Raw genomic sequence first — 15,897 nt, forward strand, 5'->3', positions numbered from 1 at the left:
TGGCATTTTTATATTTTTGAGAATTTTCTATTTTGAATATTGTTTTTTTGCGATTTTTTAGTAATTCCATATTAAAGATTATATTTATTTCACTAATTCCATGAATTTAACATTTCTGCAATTTACTAAATTCGAGAGTTTAATAATTAGGGGAATTTTGAATTTCGGCAATTTATATTTATATTCTGGGATTTTGCAAATTTCAGTGTAAAATTGTTGTTTTAAAACATATTCGCAACGTTTTTTTTCGGAAATTTGCAATTGTATTTTTTGAAAATTTTAAATTATTGGCATTTTTATATTTTTGAGAATTTTCTTTTTGGCGATTTTACATGTCTGTGATGTAATAAATTAGAGAATTGACGAACTACGGTATTATAAAAATTTGTTAATTTATATTTATATTGTATGATTTTCAAAATATCGGTAATTGTACAATCTTGTGAATATACAAATTTATGAAATTCGAGATTCCTGTAATTTACTGAATTTGAAAATGTAAAAATCCGGTTTTAAAATTTCAGTGCACTTTCGAATCCATTAAAAAAAAATCAGTCTACAACCACACCTTAAAATTTGATTCGAATCCACGGGCTTAATGCCGCCATTAACTGCGCATGCCCGAATCGATTCTCTTCACACGTGCTTCTGAATCTCCGAATTTCACTCGCGTGTCTCACAGGTTATGTTTACATTCTTGCAGTGCGTGTTTTTTCAAAAATTTTAGCGTAGTAAAGTGTTTTATAACAAATTTTGAGTGAAAATCAGTGTTTTTACATAAATGACATTACAAGACATGGATATTTGTTTAAATATAACGGCCAGGCCGACGTCTGCCAAGTCAAAAGTAAGTAACCTCCAAACATCATTTTTCGATTTTCTCGCTTATATTTCAAGCAAATTCTCTTTCCTCTCGAGAGATTTTAATTTCTTTTAATCGTTTTGCTCTAGACTAAAAAGAAGAAAGACATTAAAAGGCTTCAAAATAAGCTTGTCAAGTCGAAAACTGATAAATTAACGAAATTTGCTCGATCTGAAAATATTTCTAGTCCAATAAAGTCAACAGTCAGAATGAAACAAAAATCACTTGCTGCAATTGTTGCTAAGAAATTAGCCGAGAAAACTGAGCCTAAAATTTTCTTAAATAAACAGAAATCTCTCCCTAAAAATCTCACCAGAAATGTTGAAAAGCCTCCTATTCAATCCAATTTCGACTCAAATTCCGATTCACCAATTATTAAATTTGTTAAAAATACTAAAGAAAATACCAATAAGCCCAAAGTGTTGAAGAAAAGTAGTGATTCAAAAAATCAGAAATCTCTTTCTGATATTTTTTCTACCAATTCAAGTAAAGCAGATTCAAATTTTTCATTCACTTCACTTGAAACCCCGGAAAAAAGTGAAAACAAAGTAGATTCCGATTTAGAAATTTCCACATGGAAATCGAAAAAGCAGGACAATTTCCAAAATAGAAACACTTTTGGTGGGAAAAAAGAAAAGCAGTTGGAATTTGAGAAAAAAGGAAACAAATTCAAAGAGAAAGGGGAGAGAAGGAATAAAAAATTTGGAGGCAAAAATGAGAGAGTAATGAAGAAACCGACTGGGAAAATTTCTTCTCTTTTTGGAAATAATCCAGAAGTGCTGAGTATGGGCCAAAGATTTGTGAAACCTGTTCAGGAAAAAGTATTTTCTGGAATCAAGTTTAGCGATCTTGACATTCATCCATATTCGGTTCGTACTTTATTTTATTTTTATTTATTAACAAATAAATTTAAGGATGGGCGACAGAATTGATTCTGAAAAATCGATTTTTTTAAAATTCTGTGCAATTTTCGAAAATATTTCGAAATCTAATAAATACTGCCTCTTTTCCTCTATTTTTAAAAATTTTATCCTTTTTCTAATTTTCAGAATTAACATGTTTTTCTTTAATTTAAATAATTGGCTGGAAATTAAAATTTTTTATACAATTTTAAGAAAAAGTTATCTTTTTTGGTTCAAAATTAATATTTTATTTTTTAGAGTAATTTAATTTAATTGAAAAATCTACTATTATTTTTTTGGTTGAGAATAGTAAATTTTTAAATGAAAATGAATTACTTTAAATTTAAAAAAATTACTTTTTGATAAACTAGGTGAATTTTGAAGCAAATAGTAGAATTTACATTTGAAAAAAGATTTATTTTTAGCCCAAAATATAATATTAGATTTTTGAAATAAAAGAACTTATTTTCATTATAAAAAAAAGAATTTTTAATTTAAAAATATTATTTTTCAAGAGAATAGTTGAATTTTTAACTAAAATTAATAAATTCTAAATTAAAAATATGATTGTTGACTTTTTAATTTAAAAAAATTAACTTTCAAACCATAAAAAATGAATTTTTAACCAAGAAAAGATCACTTTTTTTTAAAAAAAGTTAAATTTGGAACCAAAAAAAATTAAATTTGAAGACAATTTAAAATTTTTAATAAAAACGTAGAATTTTTAACCAAAAGAGATAAATTCTAGATTAAAAATACGATCGTTGACTTTTTAATTAAAAATTATTAAATTTATGGAAGGTAAATTTTCAATGAGAAAAAATTCTCTTAAAAAAAATAATAAAAAAATTATTTGAATTATTATTTTTCAAGAAAATAGTTAAATTTTTAACTAAAATTAATAAATTCTAAATTAAAAATATGATTGTTGACTTTTTAATTTAAAAAAATTAACTTTCAAACCATAAAAAATGAATTTTTAACCAAGAAAAGATCACTTTTTTTTAAAAAAAGTTAAATTTGGAACCAAAAAAAATTAAATTTGAAGACAATTTTAAATTTTTAATAAAAACGTAGAATTTTTAACCAAAAGAGATAAATTCTAGATTAAAAATACGATCGTTGACTTTTTAATTAAACATTATTAAATTTATGGAAGGTAAATTTTCAATGAGAAAAAATTCTCTTAAAAACATAATAGAAAAATTATTTGAATTTAATTTAAAAAAAAAAGATTTATTTTTAACCCAAAATATAATATTAGATTTTTGAAATCAAAAGAACTTATGTTCATTAAAAAATAGAAGTTTCAATCAAAAAATATTATTTTTCAAGAAAATAGTTGAATTTTTAACTAAAATTAATAAATTCTAAATTAAAAATATGATTTCTGACTTTTTAGTTTTAAAAAATTCAATTTCTAACCATAAAAAATAAATTTTTAACCAAGAAAAGATCACTTTTTAAAAAAATAGTTTAATTTGCAACCAAAAAGTAGAATTTTTTTTATTAAAAGAGATGAATTTTGAACCCAAAATATATTATAATAGACTTTCCAACTAGAAATAAACTATTTTTTATTCCAAAAAAGATAAATTTGCAACTACAAAATATTCTGTTTAATAAAATATTTGAATTTTTAATAAATTAGTCAAATTTTTAACCAAAGAGATGAATTGTGAACTTAAAATATTATGGAAAATTTTAAAAATAAAATGAATTACTTTCAATAAAAGGGACATTTTCAACAACAAAAAATTACTTTTTTAAAAATAGCTGAATTTCCAATCCAATAATAGAATTTTAATTTTCAGAAAGATGTGTTTTTAACCCAAAATATTAGATTTCTCAAATCAAAAGAATTATATTTCAATCAAAAAAAAAAAAAAGATAAATTTGCAACTAAAAAAAAAATTTAATTTGAAGAAAATAATAAAAAAATATATAAATTTAATTTTAAAAAAATATTATTCACCCAAAATATAATTTTAGAATTTTGAAATCAAAAGAACTTATTTCCATTTAAAAAAAAAAGAATTTTCAATTAAAAAATATTATTTTTCAAGAAAATAGTTGAATTTTTAACTAAAATAAATAAATTCTTAATTAAAAATATGATTTTTGTCTTTTTGGGTTTAAAAAATTAAGTTTCAAACAATAAAAAAATTAATTTTTAACCAAGAAATGATCACTTTAAAAAAAAATAGTTTAATTTGCAACCAAAAAGTAGAATTTTTTTATTAAAAGAGATTAATTTTGAACCTGAAATATATTATAATAGACTTTTCAACTAAAAATAAATATTTTTTATCCATGAACATAAAATCTTATAGAGGATTTTAAAAATAAAATGAATTACTTTCAATAAAAGATACATTTTCAACCAAAAAATAATACTTTTTTAAAAATAGCTGAATTTTCAACCAAATAATAGAATTTTAATTTTTAAAAAGATGTGTTTTCAACCAAAAATATTAGATTTCTCAAATCAAAAGAATTATATTTCAATTAAAAAAAATGTATTTGCAACTAAAAAAAATTAAATTTGAAGAAAATAGTTAATTTTTAATAAAACCGTTAAATTTTTAACCAAAAGAGATGAATTCTGGATTAAAAATACGATCGTTGACTTTTTAATTAAAAATAATTAAATTAATGGAAGATAATTTTCAATGAGAAAAAATTCACTTAAAAAAAAAATTAAAACAATAGTTGAATTTAAGTTTTAAAAAAGATTTATTTTCAACCCAAAATATAAGATTAGAATTTTGAAATCAAAAGAACTTATTTTCATTAAAAAATAACAGAATTTTCAACTAAAAAATATTATTTTTCAAGAGAATAGTTGAATTTTTAACAAAATAGTAGAATTTTTAACGAAAATAAATAAATTATTAATTAAAAATATGATTTTTGACTTTTTAGTTTTAAAAAATTAACTTTCAAACCATAAAAAACAAATTTTTAACCAAGAATCTTATAATAGACTTTTCAACTAAAACTAAACTATTTTTTTACCCAAAAAAAGATAAATTTGCAACTAGAAAATATTCTGTTTTAATACAATATTTGAATTTTCATTAAAATAGAATTTAAGTTTTTAAAAAGATGTGTATGTTAAAAAGATTTCTCAAATTAAAAAATTATATTTTAATTTAAAAAATAGAGGAATTTGCAACTAAAAAAAAATTAAAATTTAAAAAAAAAATTTTTTTAGTTAAATTAAATTTTTAAATAGTTTAATTTTCAACCAAATCTATTTTAGTTAAAAATTCTACTATATACATTTTGAAAATTCAACTATATATTTTTTTAAAAGTTACTTTTTTTTGTCGAAAATCTAACTGTTTTGTTGAAAATTTTCCTTTTTAGATAGAAAATTTGTCCTTTTGGATTAAAAATTTATCTTTTTGTAAATAATTTTCATGTTGAAAGTTCATTCTTTTTAATTGAAAGTCAATTTTTTTATTTAAAAAATGGTAAAATTATAATTGTGCTTTTGAATTTATCTTTTTCTGTTATAAATTCTACTTTTTTGTTGAAAATTTAATTGTTTTCTTAAAAGTTAATTGTTTTATTTTAAAAACATGTTTTTTTAATTGAAAAATCATATATTTTTTTTATTGAAAAGTCTGCTATCATATTTTGAATCCAGAATCAATCTTTTTTTTGTCGAAAATTTAAGTATTTTGTTGCAAATTCGTCTTTTTTGGACTAAAAATTAATCTGTTAGTAGAAAATTAATTTTTTTGTAGTGGAAAATTAATTTTTCTTATATTAAAAAGTGTAAAATTGTAATTTTTTCAGCATTCATCTATTTTAGTTAAAAATTCTACTATATATTTTGAAAATTCAACTATATTTTTTTAAAGTTATTTGGATTGAAAATTCATCTTTTTGTAGAATAGTCCTATTTTTGGTGAAAAAATCTTATTTTATGGTATAAAAATTAATTCTTTTCAATTTCTAAGTCTATTACCATATTTTTGATAAAAAGTTAATATTTTTTTGTCAAAATTGAACTGTTTCGTTGAATATATTCGTCTTTTTGTATATACAATTTTATTGTTTAAGGTTCATTCTTTTTAGTTGAAAGGCAATTTTTTTATTTTAAAAATGGTAAAACTATAATTTTGGTTCCGAATTTATCTCTTTTAGTTAAAAATTCTAATAGTTTGTTGAAAATTTAATTCTTTTATGGAAAGTGCAATTCTTTTATAAAAAAAGAAATGTTTTTTATTGGAAATACATATTTTTTTTTATTGAAAAGGCTACTATAATATTTTGAATCCAGATTGAGTAACTTTTTTAGAAAAATTAAATTTATTTGTTGGATATTTATCTTTTTTTGTCGAAAATTCAAGTATTTTGTTGTAAAATTCGGGACGACGGAAAAATCCCGAAAAATAAAATTCCCGAATTAGAAAATTCTCGATTAATCAAATTCGCGAATAGTAAAATTTCCTAAAAATAAAAAATACCGATATGGAAAATTCCAAAGTATTAAAATACACGAATAATAAAATTATCGAAAAATACAAATATCGAATTGGAAAATTGCCGAAAAATAAAAATACCGAATTGGAAAATTCCCGAATAATAAAATTTTCGAATAGTAAAATTTCAGAATTATAAAATTCCCGAATTGCAAAATTCCTGAATAATAACATTCTCGACAGTTTATAATATTACCGAATTGGAAAAACCCCGAATAATAAAATTCGAGACAGAAAATTGCCGATTTATAAAATAACCAAATTGGAAAATTCCTGAATTTCAACAATTAGAATTTTTTATAAATATATTTTATTGATTACAAATACAGCAATTAGACATTAGTTTCAAAAATTATTTTTAACATTTAAAATTTCGAAGCTTATTTCTTGAATGTAAAATAGCAGTAATTTTAAATAAAATATTCCTAGGTAACGCATGTTTTTTTAATGTTCACAGTATTTGAAAAAACACAAAAAGAATCCGAAAAAATAACATTTTAAGTTAATATATATATATATCGAGTTTTTAATTGAAAAGCTTTGTAAGGTACAGAGAAAATTTAGGGATAATTTTTTTTCTTCCAAGCGCACGTTTTTACAAATTTGGTAGGTGATTCAAAATTTAATTCTTCTTTCAAAGAAAAAATTATTGCTTAAATTTTTACGCTTTTTTTGAAATGTGCATAATGTTTTTTTCAAATTCCATGCACATTTTAAAAAAAAGCGTCAAATTGCGAGTCATTATTTTTTCTTTCAATGTGGAATTAAATTTGTGTTTCGACTTCCTTATTTTTGAGAACGTGCGCTCGGAACAAAATTTTCGTTAAATTTTCTACGTACCTTTTAACGTTTTTCAAACAGAGTCGAAATATGAATTTTTATATATATATATTAATTTAAAATTTTATTTTTTCGAATGCTTTTTGTATTTTTTCAAATACTGTGAACATTAAAAAAACATGCGTTGCCTAGGAATATTTTATTTAAAATTATTGCTATTTTAAATTCAAGAAATAAGCTTCGAATTTTTAAATGTTAAATAATAATTTTTGACACTAATATCTTACTGTTGTATTTGTAATCAATAAAATATATTTATAAAAAATTCTAATTGTTAAAATTCGGGAATTTTACAATTCGGATATTTTATAAATCGGCAATTTTCTGTTGGGAATAATAAAATTGCTGAAAAATAAAAATACCGATTTGGACAATTTTCAAATAATAAAATACACGAATAATAAAATCACCGAAAAATAAAAATACCGAATTGGAAAATTCCCGAATAGTAAAATTTTAGAATTATAAAATTCCCAAATTGGAATATTCCCGAATTTTAACAATTAGAATTTTTTATAAATATATTTTATTGATTACAAGTACAACAATAAAATATTAGTTTCAAAAATTATTCTTAAAATTTTTAATTTCGAATCTTATTTTTTGAATTAAAAATAGCAATAATTTTAAATAAAATATTTCTAGGTAACGCATGTTTTTTAATATTCACAGTACTTGAAAAATACAAAAAGCGTTCGCAAAAATAAAATTTTAAATTTTAATATATATATATATATATTAATTTAAAATTTTATTTTTGCGAACTTCAAGAAATTCAAGAAATAAGCTTCGCAATTGTAAATGTTAAAAATAATTTTTGAAATTAATGTCTTATTGTTATATTTGTAATTAATAGAATATATTTAAAAAAATTTTAATTGATAAAATTCGGGAATTTTACAATTCGGATATTTTATAAATCAGCAATTTTCTGTCGGGAATTTTAATATTTGGCAATTTTCCAATTCGGTAATGTTATAAACTGTCGTAAATTTTATTATTCGGGAATATTCCAATTCGGGAATTTTATAATTCTGAAATTTTATTGTTCGAAAATTTTATTATTCGGGAATTTTCCAATTCGGTATTTTTATTCTTCGGTAATTTTATTATTGGTGTATTTTATTATTTGGGAATTTTCCAAAGCGGTATTTTTATTTTTCGCTCATTTTATTATTCGCGAATTTGATTAGTCGAGAATTTTATTTTTCGGGATTTTTCAGTCATCCCGGTAATATTATAAACTGTCGGGAACTTTAATATTCGGGAATATTCCAATTCGGGAATTTTATAATTCTGAAATTTTATTATTCGGGAATATTCCAATTCGGTATTTTTATTTTTCGGCAATTTTCCAATTCGGTATTTTTATTTTTCGGTAATTTTATTATTCGTGTATTTTATTATTTGGGAATTTTCCAAATCGGTATTTTTATTTTTCGGCAATTTTATTATTCGCGAATTTGTTTATTCGAGAATTTTCTGATTCGGGAATTTTACAGTGTCGGGAATTTTATTTTTCGGGATTTTTCAGTTGTCCCGGTAATATTATAAACTGTCGGGAACTTTAATATTCGGGAATTTTCCAATTAGGTAACATTATAAACTGTCGTCAATTTTATTATTCGGGAATATTCCAATTCGGTATTTTTTTTCAGCAATTTTCCAATTCGGTATTTTTATTTTTCGGTAATTTTATTATTTGTGTATTTTATTATTTGGGAATTTTCCAAAGCGGTATTTTTATTTTTCGCTCATTTTATTATTCGCGAATTCGATTATTCGGGAATTTTACTGTGTCGGGAATTTTATTTTTCGGGATTTTTCAGTCGTCCCGTAAATTCGTCCTTTTGGATTAAAAATTAATCTTTTGGTAGAAGAATAATTTTTTTGGTTGAAAGTTACTCTTTTTTAGTTGAAAGTTATTTTTTTTTGTAGTCGAAATTTAATTTTTCTTACATTAAAAAGTAAAAAAATTTTATTTCTGTTCAGCATTCATCTATTTTAGTTAAAAATTCTACTATATATTTTGAAAATTTGTCTTTTTAGGTAAAAAAAAAAATCATATTTTTGATAAAAAATCAATCTTTTTTGGTTAGAACAAAAATTTTGGAAATTTAACTGTCTTTTAAGAAATGCATTGTTTTGGTTTAAAAATAAAACTATTGATTTATAAATATTTTGTTTTAATGCAAACATTTTGTGGAAAAATGATCATTGTATGTTAAAAATTCTACCCCTTTCTTGTTGAAAAATCGAATCTTTCGCTTAAACATTAATTTTAATATACAAATTAATTTTAATAAAAATAATTTATCCCCCCGTTTGAAAACCGTTCGAATCGCACAAAATTGCGTAAAAATTTATTGATTCGATTAATCAGATTTTGAAAAATCGATTCATCGACTCGAAACTATCGATTAATAAATAATCGAATCAAAATCGCCTATTCCTTGCTCAATCATTGATTATTTATTATTAGTTGTAACCGGTTTTATTGACTAGGTATCGAATTTAGAGCAAAATATGCAAATAACTAAAATGACTACAGTCCAGCAGAAAGCAATTCCTCAAATTCTTTTGGGGAAAGATGTTTTGGTCAGATCTCAGACTGGTTCTGGAAAAACCCTTGCATATGCTTTGCCAATTGTCGAGTCTTTGCAAAAAGTTAGGCCAAAATTATCCCGAAGTAGTGGATTAAAAATCCTCGTTGTTGTTCCAACGAGAGAACTTGCTTTGCAGACTTACGAGTGTTTTTTAAAACTGATAAAAGTAAGTTTAAATTAAGTATTTCGTATCTAATTTTTTTTTTAAATATCACTTTACGTGCATGCTATGAAACTTTGGTATGTGGGAAATGAGACAATAAATTGCGTTTGTATATTTAGTTTGAGTGATAATTTTGAGAAAAAAAAAGTAAATAGCCGAGTAAAAAATAAATGTGTACAATTATTTTAACTTTTTTTTTGTTCTCACTACTAACATATTAAATTTTATTCTTTCTTGAAGTAGTTAATGGCAGCCTTTTTGTTCAAATTAATATTAATTTTAATATTTCTTATCTAATTGAAAAGTGGATAAAAACTTATAATTTTCAGAAGCATTATTCTGAAAGAATATTTTTATAAATCATAATAAATGTTTCAACAAATGATTTCTCTTAAGTTTAGTTCGTAACTGTCTCGCACTAACGAATAATTTGAAAATAAATTGACTTGACTGGAAAATGACCGGGTATTTTTTCAAAAAATCGAAACTACGATTTAGAAGAAAATAATTTTTAAAATTGTTCTTTTTTACGTTGAAATTTTATCTTTTTTGGACGAAAATTCTACTATTTGGTTGAAAATTAGTATTTTTTTTATTCAAAATAAAACTTAAATTTTGTATTTTAAATTGAAAATTTATCCATTTCGTTGAGAGATCAAGAATTTCAGTTAAATATTTATAATTTTAATTGAAAATTCTTCATTTATGTTAGCATTAAATTGCCTTGGTTTAAAAATTTAATTGTTTTTCAGAAAATCCGATTTTTGTTTGTTAAGAATTAGATTTTTAACAGAAAATTCAACTGTTCTATTTTTGGTTAAAATTTTATCTTTTATGGATGAAAATTTAACTCTTTGGTTGAAAATTTATATTTTTTATCTAAAATAAAACTTTTTTTCGAAATACTAGTTCAAAATGTAGCAAGTCGGAAATAAAATTGTCGTATTTTGTAGAAAAAAACTGACGTTTTTAGTAAAAAATATTTGTTTTTTTTTCTTTAAAAGTTAATCTGCTTGTTTCAAATTCTTCTTTATTGTTAAAAATTAATCATTTAAGTTAGGAATAAATTTTTCTTGGTTAAGAAATAAACTCTTTTGTGAAAAATTAAATTGTTTTATTAAAGATTCATCATTTTAATTAAAAATTAAATTCTTTGTTTGAAAAATAAGCTATTTGATTGAAAACGTTTTTTTCTTGGGAGAAAACGGAATTTTTGCACCGATAGTTGAACTGTTTTTGAGAAAATCCAATCAACTGTTCTATTTTTAGTTGAAATTTTATCCTTTTCTAATGAAAATTCAACTATTTGGTTAAAAATTAATCTTTTTTATAAAAAAAACTTTTAAAATTGTAGTTCAAAATGTGATAATTTAAAAATAAATTTGTTTTTTTTTAAATAAAAAAATTCATTCATCGTTAAAAGTTCACGTATTTAGTTAAAACCCCGACTTTTTGGGTATAAAATGATTTTTTTCTTTAAAAGTTAATATGCTTCTTTCAAATTCTTCTTTTTTGTTGGAAATTAATTTATTTCAGTTAAATATTCATCATTTTGGTTGAAAATTCATCATTTAAGTTAGAAAAAAAATTTACTTAGTTAAAAAATAAACTCTTTTGTTAAAAATGAATTGTTTTTATTGAAAATTCATCATTTTAATTAAAAATTCGTTTCTTTGGTTTAAAAAAAAAGCTATTCGATTGAACAATTGATTTTTAACGGAAAATTCGAGTGTTCTATTTTTGGTTGAAATTTTGTCTTTTCTGGATGAAAAATGTTGAATTTTTTGATGAGAAAAAATTGGTTAAAAATTGATATTTATTATTTAAAATAGAATATTTTTTTTAAATTCTAGTTCAAAATGTAACAATTTGGATATAAATTTGTTATTTGAAATGAAAAACTTATTCATTTCGTTAAAATTCACGTATTTTATTAAGAAGACCGACTTTTTTGGTAGAAAATTATTTTTTTCTTTGAAAGTTAACTTGTTGGTTTAAAATTCTTCTTTTTTTAAATGCCATTATTCCAAATAAATATTTTTTATATTAGTTAAAAAGTCATAATTTATATCAGGAATAAATTTATTTGGTTAAAAAATAAACCTCATAAAAAAATTTTTATTAAAAATTCGTTTCTTTGGTTGAAAAACAATCTATTTGATTGAAAACTTATATTATAATTTAACATTAAATAATATATAAACCGGAATGGATATATTATTGTTAATATAATAAACAAATATACAAAATAATAAATAAATTTAGTTAAATTTATATTCAGTCTTATTTCGTATAATAAATCTTTTGAATAAACTCCCGACAATAAAGGAATTTCACATAAAAATAAATAAAAACCGAAAATTTTACTGTTTTTCAGAAAATCCTTTTTTTTTAAGAATTAGATTTTCAACGGAAAATTCAACTGTTCTATTTTTGGTTGAAAATTTATCCTTTTTTGATGAAAATTCAACTATTTGGTTGAAAATTAATATTATTTATTTAAGAATTAAACTTTTTTTTTAAATCCATATTTTTTGAATAAAATTAATCTTATTGGTTGAAAATTAATTTTTCTGGTTCAAAATGTAACAATTTGGATGTCACTTTGTCTTTTTTAATTGAAAATTCATTTATGTCGTTGAAAAATCGACTTAATTGCTTTTATTGAAGATTCATCATTTTTTGTCAAAAATTCATTTCTTTAGTTGAAAAATAAGCTATTCTATTGAAATTTTTTATTTATTGTTTGTTTGAAAATATTTTTTTTTAACTAAAAATAGTATTTCAGTTGAATATTCCATAATTTTGGTTACATGTTTTTTTGAACATTCGTTTTTTTTACTGAAAATTTAATTAATTAATTATTGCTTGAAAAATGGTATTTTTATTTGAAAAGTCATCTTTAAAATATTGAAATTGAGGATTCATCATTTTAGTTGAAAATTCATCAGTAAATATGAAAATGAGTTTATTTGCTAAAATTTAACCATTCCATTTTCCGTTAAAAATTGATTTTTTCCTAATTTAAAATTGAACTATTTTATTAAAGTTTATTTCTGTTGTTAAAAATTGTTTTTCTTTGTAGAAAATTAATCTTATGGTTTAAAAATACATCTTTTTAGCTAAAAATTAAAGTATTTCATTTCAATATTTATCATTTTAATTGAAAATTGATTGATTTTGCAATTATTTGCTCCTTTGTGTTAAAAGATGTTTCGATTTTATTTTAAAAGAATAATTTTTAATTATATAAAAGAATAGTTTTTATGATTTCGAAATTTGGGATAATTCATGGGAAATTTTTAAATGATTATTTTGTAAGGAATTTCAAGAGAAAATTTGAAAAAGATCACGAAATCTTTTGAATTATTTAAAAATTTAAAAATTGTAAAATTGTGTAAAAGATTTTAAAGAAAAATTTTGTAAATTTGCCATATTATACATAATTTTTAAAAAATGCAGTAAGTTTAAAAGATATGCAGAAGTTTTGAAACGATTCAAAAATAATTAAAATTTTAATGAGTTTTTAAGAATGTTGTAAAGTTCCGCGAAAATGAAAGACATTTTTTCAGGTTCCTAAGAAAAATTGAAATAATTTTTTATTTAAAATAATTAATTTTCAGAAATTATTTGAAAAGATTTTAAAAGATTTAAAAAATTGTCAAAGAAGAATCTGAAATATTTTAAGGAAATTTTTTAATTTGGCAGAATAAATAAAAAAGAATAATAAAAAATAAGACTTAAAAAAAATTAAAACAGGTTTTCAAACATATCAGGCGTTTTCCTAAAATGTCGGAAAAGAGTTAAGATGATTTTAAAGCAAAATGTTTCAATTTGGTAAGATTGCAAAATAAAAACAAATTAAAAGTCGAGTAAATTTAAGAAATATTTAGTAGAATTGAAGAGATTTAAAATGAATTTTATCCTTCGAAAGTTTTTAAGAGAATAAACAAATTTTATAATAATTTCTGGGAAAATTTATAAGATTATAAGGTAATTAAAAAAAAAATTTAATGGTTAAAAATTTTGAAGAATATTCGAGTCAGTGAAAAGTAGTTTTAGGAATTCAAGCCGTTTTTAATAGATTAGAAATATTTGAAAACTCGGAAACATTTTCGAAAATTTATCAAATGTTTCTTGATTTCTTCCCAACATCTAAAAATACTAAACATTTAGTAAAATTATATAAACTATAAAAATGTCTTTAAAATCTTCTAGACGCTTTTCTGACAGGTCTGAAATATTCAAAAATCTTTTTTTTTAATTTTCTCAAGAATCTTATAATAATTATATTTTTATAAATTTAAATACTTATTTTCTTGTTCTGAATTCTCAGAATAGAATTTCAACGAAGTTTTTTTTATAACACATCGAATATTGGTAAACAATATTTTATGGTTTATCATATTTCTTCTTTATAATATATAGATATAATAATTATATTTATTACACAGTACCATTATATTGTAAAATTGCAATATAAATAAAAATAGTTCTTCATCACTATATTTAAAAGTATTTAAATATCCGGGACTAATAAAAAAGAGCGAAAAAATTAATAACAAAGCCACAAATTAGCGCTAAAAATGGCCGAAAATATAAATCAACGAATGACAAATTGACTGAATTATAAAATAAATAAATTGTTAAATTTCCATAAGTATTTCTATTGCTAAAACTTAAATTCGCCGGAAATAATTAATAAAATTATCATTTAATGATTGAATAAATAGTTTGTCTTATTTATAATTTCATAAATAGCTAATAATTTTAACAATAAATTAACTATATTCAGCATTTCTACATTTAGGGAATTAAAATATTTGTGGCAATTTAATAATTCGTTTAATTTATTAGTCGCTCTCGAAGTCGGTGAATTTTAGTTTCTGATATTTTGAGATAATATAAATCTATATATATATAAAAATCCCGTGTCACGATGTTTGTCACCCCTAAACTGCGAAACTACTTAACCAATCTTGATGAAATTTGGTATAGTGTGTGTAATTTGGTCCAACTTAAAGGATAGGATAATTTTTATCCAATTTAATTACCTCAATATTTTTTTATTGCAAATTAAATTTTTTTATTTGTATACTCCATAAATTTCCAACAGATGGCGGGGTAATTTATTTTGTTGACCGTCACTTAAACATTCCACGTTTTTTAGGTTGGGTAAGCAGCCAATAGATGGCGCCAAGTTTAGTATGATATAAATTCAACGTATTTACAAAAAAACTTTTTCTATAATTATAAAAATCTGGGGCCAGGCTCACTTTAATGCTTCTTATATAGTATTCCAAATTTTCAACTCGATGTGGCACTTCGTGTGAAAATAAGTTAGAAAATAAAAAAAGTGTCGGTAAGATAGGAATCTGGTCACGTGACCCACTCATCACATGGCCCTAAGTGCCCTATTTTCCATTAAAATATTCTTTAGGATCACTGTGAGGCTTGAGTTTAAATGTTTTTATTGTCGTTCTCAAGTTAGTAATAAAAGATTCTCGGTTTTTATAATACTGATATAATATTTAAATAAATTTTAGCCATTCACTTGGATTGTGCCGGGTTATTTAGTCGGTGGTGAAAAAAGAAAAGCTGAAAAAGCAAGATTGAGACGCGGATGCAATATTTTAGTCGCAACTCCTGGGAGATTATTAGATCATATAAAACACACAGAAGCCCTAAAACTAAACGATGTCTCTTGTTTCGTTTTGGATGAAGCTGATCGTATGCTTGATATGGGATACGAGAAAGATATCTCAGGGTGATTATAATTTTCCTCTTTCTTAAACAGGGTGTCTACGTGTACGAGATATCCGGAAATTAACGGGAATATGATACAGGTCTAGCTAGAAATTTCTGTGCAGGAACCTCGGAGGATCCTGCACACTTTTCTGGATGTGATTCCGCACAGGAGCATGTGGAGGTAATTTTGATCCTGTACAGGTTCATGTACAGGAATTTGTCGAAGGAAATTGTCCAGGTACCTTTTTCTGAATTCACTTTGCAAAAAAACCTGTACAGC

At 22.3% G+C, this 15,897-nt stretch overlaps 1 protein-coding gene across 2 annotated transcripts in view; it reads left to right on the forward strand.

The window, feature by feature from the left end:
• The first annotated feature begins 669 nt into the window (after positions 1 to 669).
• Positions 670 to 15,897, forward strand: part of LOC117180108 (probable ATP-dependent RNA helicase CG8611) — a 130,180-nt gene continuing 114,952 nt past the window's right edge. For both annotated transcript variants that reach the window (XM_033372434.1, XM_033372435.1), the window contains exons 1-4: positions 670 to 847; positions 952 to 1,731; positions 9,606 to 9,872; positions 15,416 to 15,636. In XM_033372434.1, the coding sequence (XP_033228325.1) occupies positions 782 to 847; positions 952 to 1,731; positions 9,606 to 9,872; positions 15,416 to 15,636 (1,334 nt within the window). In that variant the 5' untranslated portion in view covers positions 670 to 781. The remainder of the gene's footprint in view (positions 848 to 951; positions 1,732 to 9,605; positions 9,873 to 15,415; positions 15,637 to 15,897) is intronic.

This window comes from Belonocnema kinseyi, chromosome 9, assembly GCF_010883055.1.
Source record: "Belonocnema kinseyi isolate 2016_QV_RU_SX_M_011 chromosome 9, B_treatae_v1, whole genome shotgun sequence".
NCBI classification, from domain to species: Eukaryota; Metazoa; Arthropoda; class Insecta; order Hymenoptera; family Cynipidae; genus Belonocnema; species Belonocnema kinseyi.